Below are 11,644 nucleotides of genomic sequence, written 5' to 3'. Positions count from 1 at the left end.
AAATCTGTCAAAAATGTAATAGTATAGTATGTCGTCCAAAATCGGTCAAAAAAGTCATAGTATAGTATGTCGTCCAAAATGTGACAAAAAGTCATCGTACAACATACATAAAACATACAACATACGAACTAAAGTATGTTTCTGTGCTTCCACATTTACTTGCACTTGCAAACATGAGTAACAGAGGTTTGTTAGAATTTGTGACAGACACACACACACCAGGCACATGTTGCTCATGCTCATGATTTGAACATGCAACCTTCTGCTCTGCAGTCAGCTGTGCCACAGTCTGTTACACACATAAAACATCAGAAAGGTTTGAACTTTGTCTGCAGCAAATAAAAACTAGGAAAACCCGCTCTTAAAACTAATTCAAGCTAACTCATTTTAAAATGAAAAAGTCAAAACTAATGAATAACTATTATATCTTGGGCGTGAAACTGATACACGTTTGTGTCAACAGTGTGTGGCCATATTTGTCAACGACGTGTCTAGTTTGATGTGAACTGAACCGCTCTGTGAAACCATCTTTAACTTATCTTTTTTTTATTGGTGAAAATGAATAAAAATGATAAACCATCATGTTGACCCACTTAGATTCATCCGTCTGCTATGACGATGGAAAAACCTACCAAGTGGGCAACCAGTGGCAGAAGGAGTATCTGGGCGCCATCTGCACCTGCACATGCTACGGAGGACAACAGGTACGACACGCCCCTTCGCTGTATTCAGCTACGATGTTTCGTAAGCGATGAGAAGCATGTGGAAGTAAACGCTTGATGGTGTTTGGTGTCATCGTCAGGGCTGGAGATGTGAGAACTGTCGCAGACCCGGTGCTGATGTGGACGTCAGTCTGCTGCAGCCTGTCAGATATGGAGACAACTCACCGCATAGACTGGTCAGTTTATTGTCAGTTCTGCTACATGTACATACACAGAATGATGCTGGTGGTGGTTGGGAATGGGCCTAGAATCATGAATTTATAATTTTTTATAGATGTGTTGTCCCTTTCATTTCTCAAGATCTAAAGATTTAATACAGTTAATAGTTTTAGGCAAGACAACACATTTAAAAAGTGCCACGTGCAACTAATGACTATTTTTATAACCCATTCTGGTCCTTTTTTTTTTCTCTTCAATTATTCAATTTGTTGTTTTTGTTCCATAAAATGTTGAAAAATGTCAATCAGTGTCAATCTTGAAATAATGATGTTCTCAAATGTCTGACTCCGCAGTTGCACCCATGGGAATAATACACAACTCCTTATATGGACATCCTGTGTGTGTGTGTGTGTGTTTATAGGTCGCATATTCAGGCTTTAAAATGCATATTTATTTTCTTCATCTTCTTATTTATTGTTGATTAATTTTATATCACATATTTAGTAGCAATATGAAGTAGCAATAATTGTGCAGAAGTCACAAAATAATGTTAAATGATGATGTTAGAGTGACAATAAAATAGAGTTATAACCTTTTGGCTTTTTAATGAATCAATGAAGGATGTTTGACGCATGCAGATAAGGTCAAATTCTGCTGTAACAAATTCTAATTTCGTCCATTCCATGTATTTTTATTTTTACTTACATTATAATATTTATGTGTATGCATAATATTTTATGTGTAAAACCACAGAAAGTCATCACTGACACAACCATATCTGTGATCTCTCTGCAGAATATCCACTGCCCCATCGAGTGCCTCCGACCCGAGCTGCTGGCAGACGCACACGTTCCCCAGAACGCCCGGGAATAAAGCGCCACTCGTCTGGAGACCTGCTTCGCTCCCTCACCGTCCACTCGCTGCACTGTCTCACCTTGTAGAAACCTGAACTCACTCACTCACTGACCCGTTCAGCTGCAGATGTCGTAACTGCCTCGCCGCTGCTGCTGCTGCTCTCGCTCAGCTGGAAAATGAAGACTCTCTTTTCCTCTTTTTTTTTTAACATTACCTTCCACATAATCTGTGCTTTGATCCTTGATGGAAGCTTTTATAAAGGTTTGTAATGAGTCATATTTATAAACTTGGCACTGGTTTCCCATTTTTAAAAGAAATTCATTAACATTACAGTCGTGGAGCAGAAACTGTCAGAAAGTAAGCACTGAGTAGTTAATAATAATAATAATGATGATGATGTCGAAAATGTGCGTCTCTTTCCCCGTTGTCCTTCCCGTTTGTGAGGAGGTCGCACTTTGAATCCTAATCTTCTCCTTTTTACTCACTCGTCCCTTTCATTTCAACATGTGAATGTGTCGACTGGGATGAGAGAATTTGAACTGTTCTATTTTTGTACTTTGTTGTCAGTGCCAAAGTTGTTTTGTCTCTGCGACAAAAAGAAGTCCCCCCCCGTTTGAATAAAGCTGGAGAGATGCTGACATCTAACCACGCTTTTGTGTATTTTGTTTGTGAAAATGTTCTATTATTATTATTATTATTAAAATAGAAAAGAAACAAGTAAGTGATAAAGGAAATTCTAATGAGATCCTAAATATGACACAAATGCTTCACTAATAGGTAAAGACAGAAGTTAGAGCATCAGGATAAATATCACATTAGCAACCGCTGTTAAAAAGAGGTAAAAGTGTGGATTGGAGACACAAAAAAAAGTAATAAGACGCTTCAATTAAACAGGTATATTTTCAATACAGTGCCCTCCTACAGTATGAAAGGATTCAGAAAGAAATCAAAGCATTTGCAACTAAATATTAAGTCTTCCAATCCCTTTGAAGTCTACCTGTTCCAACGCTTTCACATGAAAAATGGGTGGGTTCAAACAAAAGGTGCCCATCTTCTACGTGTATCAGATCCAGATGTACGTAAAAGCTGTAATGTTCAAACCCCGATGTTTTCAGTCTACAGCAAAATTAGAAGGAATTGACCTCACTGTTCCAATACTTTTGGAAGAGACTGTAGCTGATGGGAAATCCATAAAAAAAAAATTCAAAGACATCAAAAATCTATGGGAATCAAAGACTAAATTTACTCTGCAAGAAGCATGTGGCCCAATTCTGATCTTTACTGTTCCAGGCCTCATTTGCAAGTAGAAATAAATCTGCCAGGTCAGATATTTCCCTGTCAAGGCGACTCGTGGCCACAGCAAATAATAGATTTAGAGTCAAGCGTTAACCAGTGTAAATGCAGAATTCAGATTTCAAAAGACAATGTAAAGCAGGTCCTTCAAAATCTAAACATGATACAGGCAACATGTGAGAATTAGGCATCAAGACCTGCAGCGTAAATGCAGCCAAAGAAGAGGTTACAAGTCACTCGAAATCAGAATCTATCAAAAAAGTTCTAAATTATTTTAGTGCTGGACCAACAGAACATGTGAAAAAACAGTCAAAACACCCATTAACAGTTTATTCAACACCGACACATGACCTACAAATAACAGTTAGAGTAGCGCTCTAGTGTTTAGATCACAGTTTAGGGAGGCGGTTAATGCGTTACGTAACCTCTTCGCCCAGACGATGAGGGAAGAGTGGGAATGTTGTGAGTATCGGTGACGTTAGAAGATTCCAACCATTGTAACGGACGGTGAGGTGCTCAGTGGTGGAAGAGCCGCAGGTTGGTGTGCACCAGAGCGATGCCTTGCTCGTTGCAGGCGTTAATCACGACCTCGTCCGCGGCAGAGCCGGCCGGAGCTGCGATGTAGTCGACGCCGCTCTGCAGAGTCACACGGAGGAAAGCTTGTTAATACACTACCGCGCGACTCTTCATGTGTTCATATTCACGGCAGGAGTGCGATATTCACCCGTTTGGCGCGGTCTATGTTGTCTCTGAAGGGGAAGAAGGCGTCCGAGCTGACGGCCACGGCCTGCAGCGAGCCGACCCACTTCTTCTTCTCGGACTCTGACAGAGGCTCAGGCACCTCGTCGTACATGGACTTCCACACGGCCAAGTCTGGACCCTGTCAACACACGACAAGCCAAACTGTAGACTAATGCAGTCATAGTTACTGTATATTGGATTTGCAGCTGTTAGGACACAAGTTATTAAGGTCTTTGAATTTGAAGGCTGAGAACAACTTTGCATTTGGTTCCGAGAAATTACATTTAAAACATGATGGTGTACATTTTACACTCAACAAAAACATGTGCCTCACTCCTATATACAAAATCAAACTGGAAAGTTAAATGGTAATGTTTTTTTCCTAGCTCAATTTACATTATTACATATTGAGGATAGACCAGTCAGCCAGTTTAAAGACTGAGGAAGGTCCAGTTTGCATTTAAATTCCAGCTATATGCATTTGTTTATTTGAACCTTTTAAATGTCACGTCATCAATTAGGTCAATTTTGATAAAAATGACCTTTCTTTAGTTGTAACTTTCCAGTTTACATTCCAATTTCATTTAGTTTAATAAAAGATAATGGAAATGAATAAACTCTTGTTTCGAGTGAGTGATTGAGATGTGTTGATAATTGTCGTGAGGCACCAAATCCCCTCCCCAAATGCAAAGGCCTATAATCCTGCTGTTTCAGCTCACCTCTCCAATGGTGTCACTGACATACTGGTCGATTGCGTTGGCCATCTCTGCCCGTTTCACACCACTGCGGAATTTCATGTCCAGAACGCGCGGGTGGTGTCTCAGCCACCAGTTGTCAGCTTTGTCACCCGCCAGGCGCGTGCAGTGGATACGAGACTGCTGACCTGCGCCGATTCCAATCACCTGCAACACAAAAAGACGGGAGAAAATGTGAGCGGGAAAACAAAGTGGCTCTTTCGCTTCTGTCCGTGTTCGCCGCCTGCTCTTACCTGTCCATCTTTAGCATAGCAGACAGAGTTGGACTGAGTGTACTTGACGGCGATAGTGGCCACAGTGAGGTCGCGCACTGCTTCCTCGGAGAGCTTAAACGATCAAACAGTCAACATTAAACACCGGCGTCTCAGATCGATGGACGGGAACGGACCATGGTGATGTCACCATGACGACTCACCGAGCCCTTGGAAACGACGTTGCTGAAGAATTCCTTATCAATAAGAGCTCCGTTCCTCTTCTGTTTGAGATGGAGACCAAACAGCACTCTCACCTCAGACTCATCAGGCTCATAGTCTGGGTCCATCTGAAGCAAAAAAACACACATGGTCACACACAAGTTATCATACAACATATTCTAAATCGTAGTAAGGAACTTTTTTGAGCAGTAGAATTAACTTCTGAAACTTTGTTGGTGGTTTTTTTGTTAATTTCAGAGGTTCGTTCTACTGTCGTTCAGCAGTTGGACAGCAAAAATTAGTTTTGTCTGTGCCCGCCCCCTGCTCTGCTGCTGTATACAAACAAGCGCTCCCTCAGCCAGGTCTGATAGTATTGACAGAGCTTGTTTTCAGATGAAGGGACTTAGTATGCAAATTAGGTTAAATCATCTCTGACTCAACAAATGCAGAACAACAACATTAACAATCCCAAAAACCAAAGTTGCCTTTCAACTGGAGTGTCGAGCGTTTGATTCCCGGCACCGCTCGTCTACATGCCGACGTGTCCCGGTGCAAGACAATTAAAGCCCATACTGAAATACAAAAAAATACTAAAAATCATAAAATTCAGACAGTAAGACGGCTTTAAATTCACGTAAACTCCAAGTGTCCAAGTTGACAGACAAACTTTGGTAATAGTTTATGGAATTGTAATAATTTCCCCTGTTAGGCTGCCTTAGAATACTCCCTTTTTAACTTAAAAACAACAAAAGATGGATAAAAGTCACCTGAAGCACACAGTATTTTCCACCCTTCTTTTTGGAGAGTATCTTCAGCGCCTCATCATCATAACCAGGAGCGATGATACCATCAGACACCTGAGAACAGAAGCATTGAAGTAAGTTTGATGGGAAAAACAAAAACCAACAAGAGCTAAAGTGAACTCTTCCACACTTTGATCATTTTACCTCTCTGGAAATAATCCTGGCGGTGGGAACGTCGCACACGTCTGACACGGCAATGAAGTCTCCAAATGACGACATTCTATCTGAACCTGGAGGATGAAGAACGAGTGAAAACAGCTCCATAAAAACACAAACAACCTCCACCTCATCTGCTACACGGTTCCGTCTCTTGAAATGTTCTTCTACCTCTTGCCCTGGCGTAGGCCGTGGCCAGAGGTGTGAGATCCGTCAACATGTCGTGGACCATACAGACTTTGGCTTCTTCCTCACTCAGAGGAACTCCGACTGCAGCTCCTTCACAAGAACGGAAGACAAAGAAAAGTCATCTTCCAGGTCCACGCTGACACTGATGAGAGATTGCGCCCGTCTCTTTTCACCGTACCTGCAGGGCTGACGTGTTTGAAGGAGGCGGCAGCAGCCATGCCGAGAGCGTTCTTCAACTCTCTGACCAGCTGCCAGGCATTGAGTGCGTCACACAGGTTGATGAAACCAGGGGAACCGTTGACCACTGAGAATCAGAAACAAAAACTAACGCTTGAGAATACCTTTTTGTTTTTTCTTTTGCATTTCTAACCACACTTTCCATACTTCTTTTAGACGAAATCTAGAAATATCTTACCTTTATTTGTTGTACTAGTCAATATAAATAATCGTCTTAATCCCTGTTTAGTTTAATTAAATGTCTTAACAACATTGATGACCTAGTTTTTTTCTGTCTCTGTTGCCAACTTTTGGTTTAGTCAGGTTTCTCCCTAAGGTCTCAATGTCACGTAAGCTCATGTAAAGTGCTTTAGAACATGCATGTGATGGTTTATACAAGTAAATTTAATTAAAAAAAATAGCAAAAGGATTCAATGCAGAAAGAGAGACTAGACAGAGACTACATTAATACAAAGAGAATGCAGCAGTTGGTTAGTTCTGTTTTGCATTAAGACTGTAAACAACTAACCTATGTCATCCAAAATGACCTTTAAAGCTCATTCATTAACACGTTTCAGCTCGTTTAATTTTAAAAATAGGATTATATCTAGTTATATGGAACACCTTTTTAGATGCAAATAACAAATGGATTTAATCATTCAAAAATATTGTATTTTATTGCTTGAAAATACACTTGTTTGTGCTGTGGTTTTTTGTTTGTTTTATTTTGAGTGTGGGCGGGGCTTGGGGCGCTGCCTGCCGATTGGCTAATGAGTCTGGGAGTATAGTAGGTCATAGTATTGTATTTGTATTTATATTTCTTATTTTATTTTTACGTTTTATTTATTTTATCGCAAAGGGATCGCAAAGAGCATGTGTATTTTCAACAATAAAATACAATATTTTTGAACATTTTATTCACGTCTTAAAAAGTATTTTGCTGTGTATTTAAACGCAAACTCTGATAGGAGGTGCAGGTTTACCTTTGAGGGGCAGGGCTGGACGGAGTGTGTAGAGTTGGGCCGGTGCTTGGTGGGGGTTCATGCCGTAACGCAGAGACAGCTGGGAAACGCCAGCACTGTACTGTCTGCGAAAGTAGTCCGATATGGCCTCATCATACTGTGCCGTGTGTGTGAAGGCCTACGGAGCAGAAAACACCAGCATAAGAGCCAATTACGTCACCTTTAGCTGAGCAATAACGAGCATAACTGTAATATAACGTGCGTCTATTTGTCTCGGCATCCAGTTCAGTCTGACTACAAGGTGAAAGGTCATCAAATGTTGAACTCCTGAAAAACATTTCGACACTAGTGATAAAAAAAAAAAAGCTCCACTGAACTTTGCCTGACACTGACCTTCACCTTTGAGCAAACATCTATGTGAACAGTCTTCTTCACGTCTTCACCAGTTGATTTGATATTGAAAACACATATATGTTGCAGGCAGTTTGAGAAACACTGAAATTAAAAACACTGACATTTTAAATTTTAAAACCTGCTCTACGTGGTTTGATGGTGTTTCCATTAGAATATAGTTTATAGTAGTGACTTGTAGTAAAGCAGTTGTTTTCAGTGTAATTAAAAAGATTTGTAAATCAGATTAAAGATTAATAAACTAAAGAAATGTGAGTATTTTGTCCTCCTTGATTATTTTTGAAATGGGTTAATTGGTTGAATTGTTTTTATAAATAATCCTAACCAAAATCATCTTGTTTTTCAGCTTAACTGTGAGGAGTCTCTGGTTTCTTTGCTCTATATAACAAATGAATAACTAAAACCATTTGAGAACATCATCATCTCCTAACACTGATCAACATTTTGCCATATTATGGAGCAAATAAAGTCTTCGGTTAAGTCAGAAAATTATAGACAAATTAATCAATTCTGAAAATAGACTATCTATGGGAATTGTGGTTTTACAACTCACAACCTCATCAAAAATGACCACAAAAGTAACTTTATCACTTGTAGTCCTTACTTTACTTTGTAGTGTTTTTTCCCCTCTGCTCAGATCACTGGAAATGAGGGTCTCCCTCATGGACATGAAATGATCAGCATGAAACTATCAGCATGTGGTTACTATTATGCATCAACCATACCGGCCTTAATTAAAGATGGCATGCTTCACATCTAAGTCCAAACACTGAAAACTCTTCACTCACAAAGAAACCCTCATTTAGTCAGTTGGGAACAAGTCTGAACAGAGACCTGGCAAAGACTAACAGCTGCTCTGAGGTAGGTGTGATCAAGAGGATCAAAATGGCTGCTGTTAAATCACAACTTCAGGTCACCTTATCATTTTCCATATAAAAGGTTCTTGCAAGAACTTTAAAAAAAAAAAAATCAAACATTTTTAAATCAAAATTGTTATCGCTGCTATGCACATCAACAGCTTTCATTCAGGTCGTTTTAAATGCAACTACTAGGAATTCATTGTAGAATTGATCTATAAGATGTCAAAAAACGGTTAAATTCATAGGGAACAGCAGCTTGTTTTTGTCAAAGCCACACGTCATCAGATTTCAGAGGGAATGTGTTTCTCCCACATAGTTGAAATACAACTTACTTTGAGGGCCAGAGTCCTGCGGGTGTCCAGGTTTGTGTCTTTGTCCCCTGAATCCTCCATCTCCTTGGCAACCAGCGAATAGTCAGCAGGATCACACACAATAGTGACTCGCGCGTGATTCTTGGCTGCTGCTCTCAGCAGAGTTACTCCGCCTGGGAGGAAAGGAAAAGAAAAGATTAATGTAATGAAATACAGACTGGTTTCTCTGTCCTTGAAGCAACATATAAACATATTAATTAATATTATTATAAGCAACTATTTGGCGTACCAATGTCAATCTGCTCCACAGCATCCTCCACTGTAACATTTGGGTTGGAGACGGTCTTCACAAATGGGTAGAGATTGCACACCACCACTCTTGAAGAAGAGCAAGAAAAGAAAATTAAATTTATCCCATTTTATATCAATAATTATAATAGTAGACAAAGCATTCAAAGTGCAAATATCCACCGAGGCTGCTCAGGCTTCCAGTGTCGAAACACTTATCTAGTCTTATCATTTCTTTCTTAGGCCTTACCCTACATTTTCAGAATTTTTCAATCAAATTTGCCCTTTACTTTTTCAGTTCTACGGCACAAAACCAGACCAGTCCAAAACAAACAAACAGTGTTTTGTGTCTTATCAAATGATTCACTCAAGCTCTTTATCACATGCTCAGAAAATTTAAAACACTATGTCAATGAAGCGTACTGATTTTTTTGACCACATAAGCGTGTAAAGATATCAGCGTCTCCTCAGTCAAGTTATACATCTACCAGAATTAATCAAGTGTATTGTTTCAGCGACACAGTGACACCTGTGACCCTGCCACATCCTAAACAAATGAGAGTCACAAGACGAGCGCATAGTGGAGCAGCAGTTTCCCTATTAACCAGCTGCCAAATCAACGACACATGCTTTCTCATCGCTCACCAAACACATGACCTCAAGATCAGCCTCACTGTCGCTTTGTAGTTATTTAAAAGTCTTTAAGAGCCCCACCCCTTTTGTAAGGACATACAAATGAGCAGCATAACTCAAAAGAAGGCGACACAAATTTGGGTGACATTTTCTGAAAATGTTGGTCATGATGCAAGGAAGAAATGACGGTGGAAGTCCCCTTTGCAGAGGTGTGTGTCTCTCTCTCTGTCTCTGTCTCTTACCTGACCAGGCTGTAGCCCAGCTTCTCCATGTCTGCAGTGTCCGTGGGGGTTTTCCTGGCCAGGATGCCTCCATGGACAGCAGGGTGCAGGGTCTTCACTCTGCCTCCAAGCATCTCTGGGTGTCCAGTCAGCTCGGACACATCCCTAACACACAGCACAGATCAGGACACCAGTCCACAGAACCACAGCTGTACTGAACTTGAATTAGATTGCAATAAAATGTTGCGTGCACCAAACTCCCTTTTTAAAGGTCTCTTTATGCAAATTAAAAGACATGACATCCATTGACTTGTTTTTTGCAGATGATACTCAAATCTAAATTAGTTCTGGCCCTGCAAATATCTTTCAGAAAACTCATGACCCCCTTGGTCACTTTAAAGATATCCACGGATGGATGTTTTCTACAACTAAAAACAATCTGCCCTCTGTCCACTTTAGTAAATGCAAAAATCTAAGTTGTCATGTGAAAGCAAAATCTCAGATTAGAAAAATCACAATAAAATAAGTAGTCAAATCTAGTTTCCACAAGATCATACCTATTCCCCAACACATATAGTAACTGTAATTTTTGCAATTAAAAAACATCACTTGCTCAGGTACAACCTGAATATAATATATAATACACAATTTATATCCACTCTCTGATCCTCTTTACTGGTCATTCCCAGATCTAAGCTAAAATAAATAGCTGACAGGTACAGTTTTAAAAAACATAAATAGATGAATTTGTTGATTATTTTCTCCATCAATCGCTTAACTGGTTGGTCCATAAAATGTCGACCAGTGTCTCCCAAACCTCCAAATGTCTTATAAAAATTATACAGTTTTAATGATTTCTTAATTATGTGGAGCAAAAAAAGGCAGAACATATTCACATTTAAGGTCAATGTCAGAGTTTTTTAAACACACTTAAATTGATTCAACAGCCTCACTTTTAAATCAACCTTAGATTTTACTCCAGTTTTTTTTTTCTACTTCCAACTTTTTCTTCGTCCATCTGTTGTTAGTTTTTTGTAATGAATTATTGCTCGGTTCCCTGTTTCAACAGTGTTACTGGTTTCCAAAGCTGCTGTATAAATAAAAGTACATCACAGTAATTACCTGACAGCCAGTGCAGCATCGCGCAGGGCTTTGGCTGTGCCACCTGAGGCCACCAGAGACAAACCCACGTCCACCAGCCTTTTAGCAAAGTCCACCAGTCCAGTTTTATCAGAAACACTCAGAAGTGCTGCGGGGACACACGACGAGGAGACAACACGTTGTGTTTATTGACAAACAAGTGAAGAAAGGCTGCGATTCAAAGAGGCGAAGCTCACCACGTTGGCTCATGTTAGCCAGTGAGCTAGCATCCTGCATGTCGCAGAACAAAACTTTAATATGGCGACAGAGACTTCATTAAAATGTGCAAGAGGAAAAGTCAAGTCTTACCAAGTTCTGCGGAGGCCATGGTGACGGTGACAGTGTCTGTGAGTGTGTCCAGCAGAGTTTAACTCACTCTCCTCTCTGAGTTTGTGACTGACAGATGCGGAGGAAGGATGAGTTCAACCAACTACTACAAGCTTTTCACTGCTTCATCATGTGCTTCAAAAGTACAAGGACCCGCCCATCTGACGCGGGCACGCCCCTGACACGCGA

General features: G+C 40.2%; 2 protein-coding genes across 2 annotated transcripts; one reads left to right on the top strand and one right to left on the bottom strand.

Moving 5' to 3' along the window:
- The first annotated feature begins 566 nt into the window (after positions 1–566).
- On the top strand, positions 567–2,381 carry LOC122772485 (fibronectin-like). The gene is made up of 3 exons (XM_044030580.1): positions 567–704; positions 803–898; positions 1,677–2,381. The coding sequence occupies exons 1-3, from the start codon at positions 582–584 to the stop codon at positions 1,752–1,754; spliced, it is 297 nt and encodes a 98-aa protein (XP_043886515.1). The 5' UTR covers positions 567–581; the 3' UTR covers positions 1,755–2,381.
- Positions 2,382–3,345: 964 nt separating this feature from the next.
- Positions 3,346–11,644, bottom strand: atic (5-aminoimidazole-4-carboxamide ribonucleotide formyltransferase/IMP cyclohydrolase). Its single transcript, XM_044029451.1, has 15 exons — positions 11,438–11,644; positions 11,111–11,237; positions 10,010–10,153; positions 9,136–9,224; positions 8,868–9,019; positions 7,286–7,442; positions 6,265–6,390; positions 6,069–6,176; positions 5,886–5,971; positions 5,706–5,795; positions 4,941–5,066; positions 4,759–4,851; positions 4,490–4,672; positions 3,754–3,909; positions 3,346–3,665 (listed from the first exon to the last, which is right to left on the bottom strand). Exons 1-15 carry the CDS (start codon positions 11,454–11,456, stop codon positions 3,546–3,548), a joined length of 1,776 nt encoding a protein of 591 aa, XP_043885386.1. The 5' UTR covers positions 11,457–11,644; the 3' UTR covers positions 3,346–3,545.

The sequence above is a fragment of the Solea senegalensis genome, linkage group LG7, assembly GCF_019176455.1.
Source record: "Solea senegalensis isolate Sse05_10M linkage group LG7, IFAPA_SoseM_1, whole genome shotgun sequence".
NCBI classification, from domain to species: domain Eukaryota; kingdom Metazoa; phylum Chordata; class Actinopteri; order Pleuronectiformes; family Soleidae; genus Solea; species Solea senegalensis.
This window is presented reverse-complemented; position numbering and strand designations above follow the sequence as displayed.

Coding starts and splice junctions, on each gene's coding strand:
- LOC122772485 (XM_044030580.1), top strand. CDS start 582: ATGTTGACCCACTTAGATTCATCCGTCTGCTATGACGATGGAAAAACC. Junction 705..802: donor CATGCTACGGAGGACAACAG/GTACGACACGCC, acceptor TGTCATCGTCAG/GGCTGGAGATGTGAGAACTG. Junction 899..1,676: donor ACAACTCACCGCATAGACTG/GTCAGTTTATTG, acceptor ATCTCTCTGCAG/AATATCCACTGCCCCATCGA.
- atic (XM_044029451.1), bottom strand. Junction 7,443..8,867: donor GCAGGACTCTGGCCCTCAAA/GTAAGTTGTATT, acceptor TCTGCTCCGTAG/GCCTTCACACACACGGCACA. Junction 3,666..3,753: donor ACATAGACCGCGCCAAACGG/GTGAATATCGCA, acceptor GTGACTCTGCAG/AGCGGCGTCGACTACATCGC.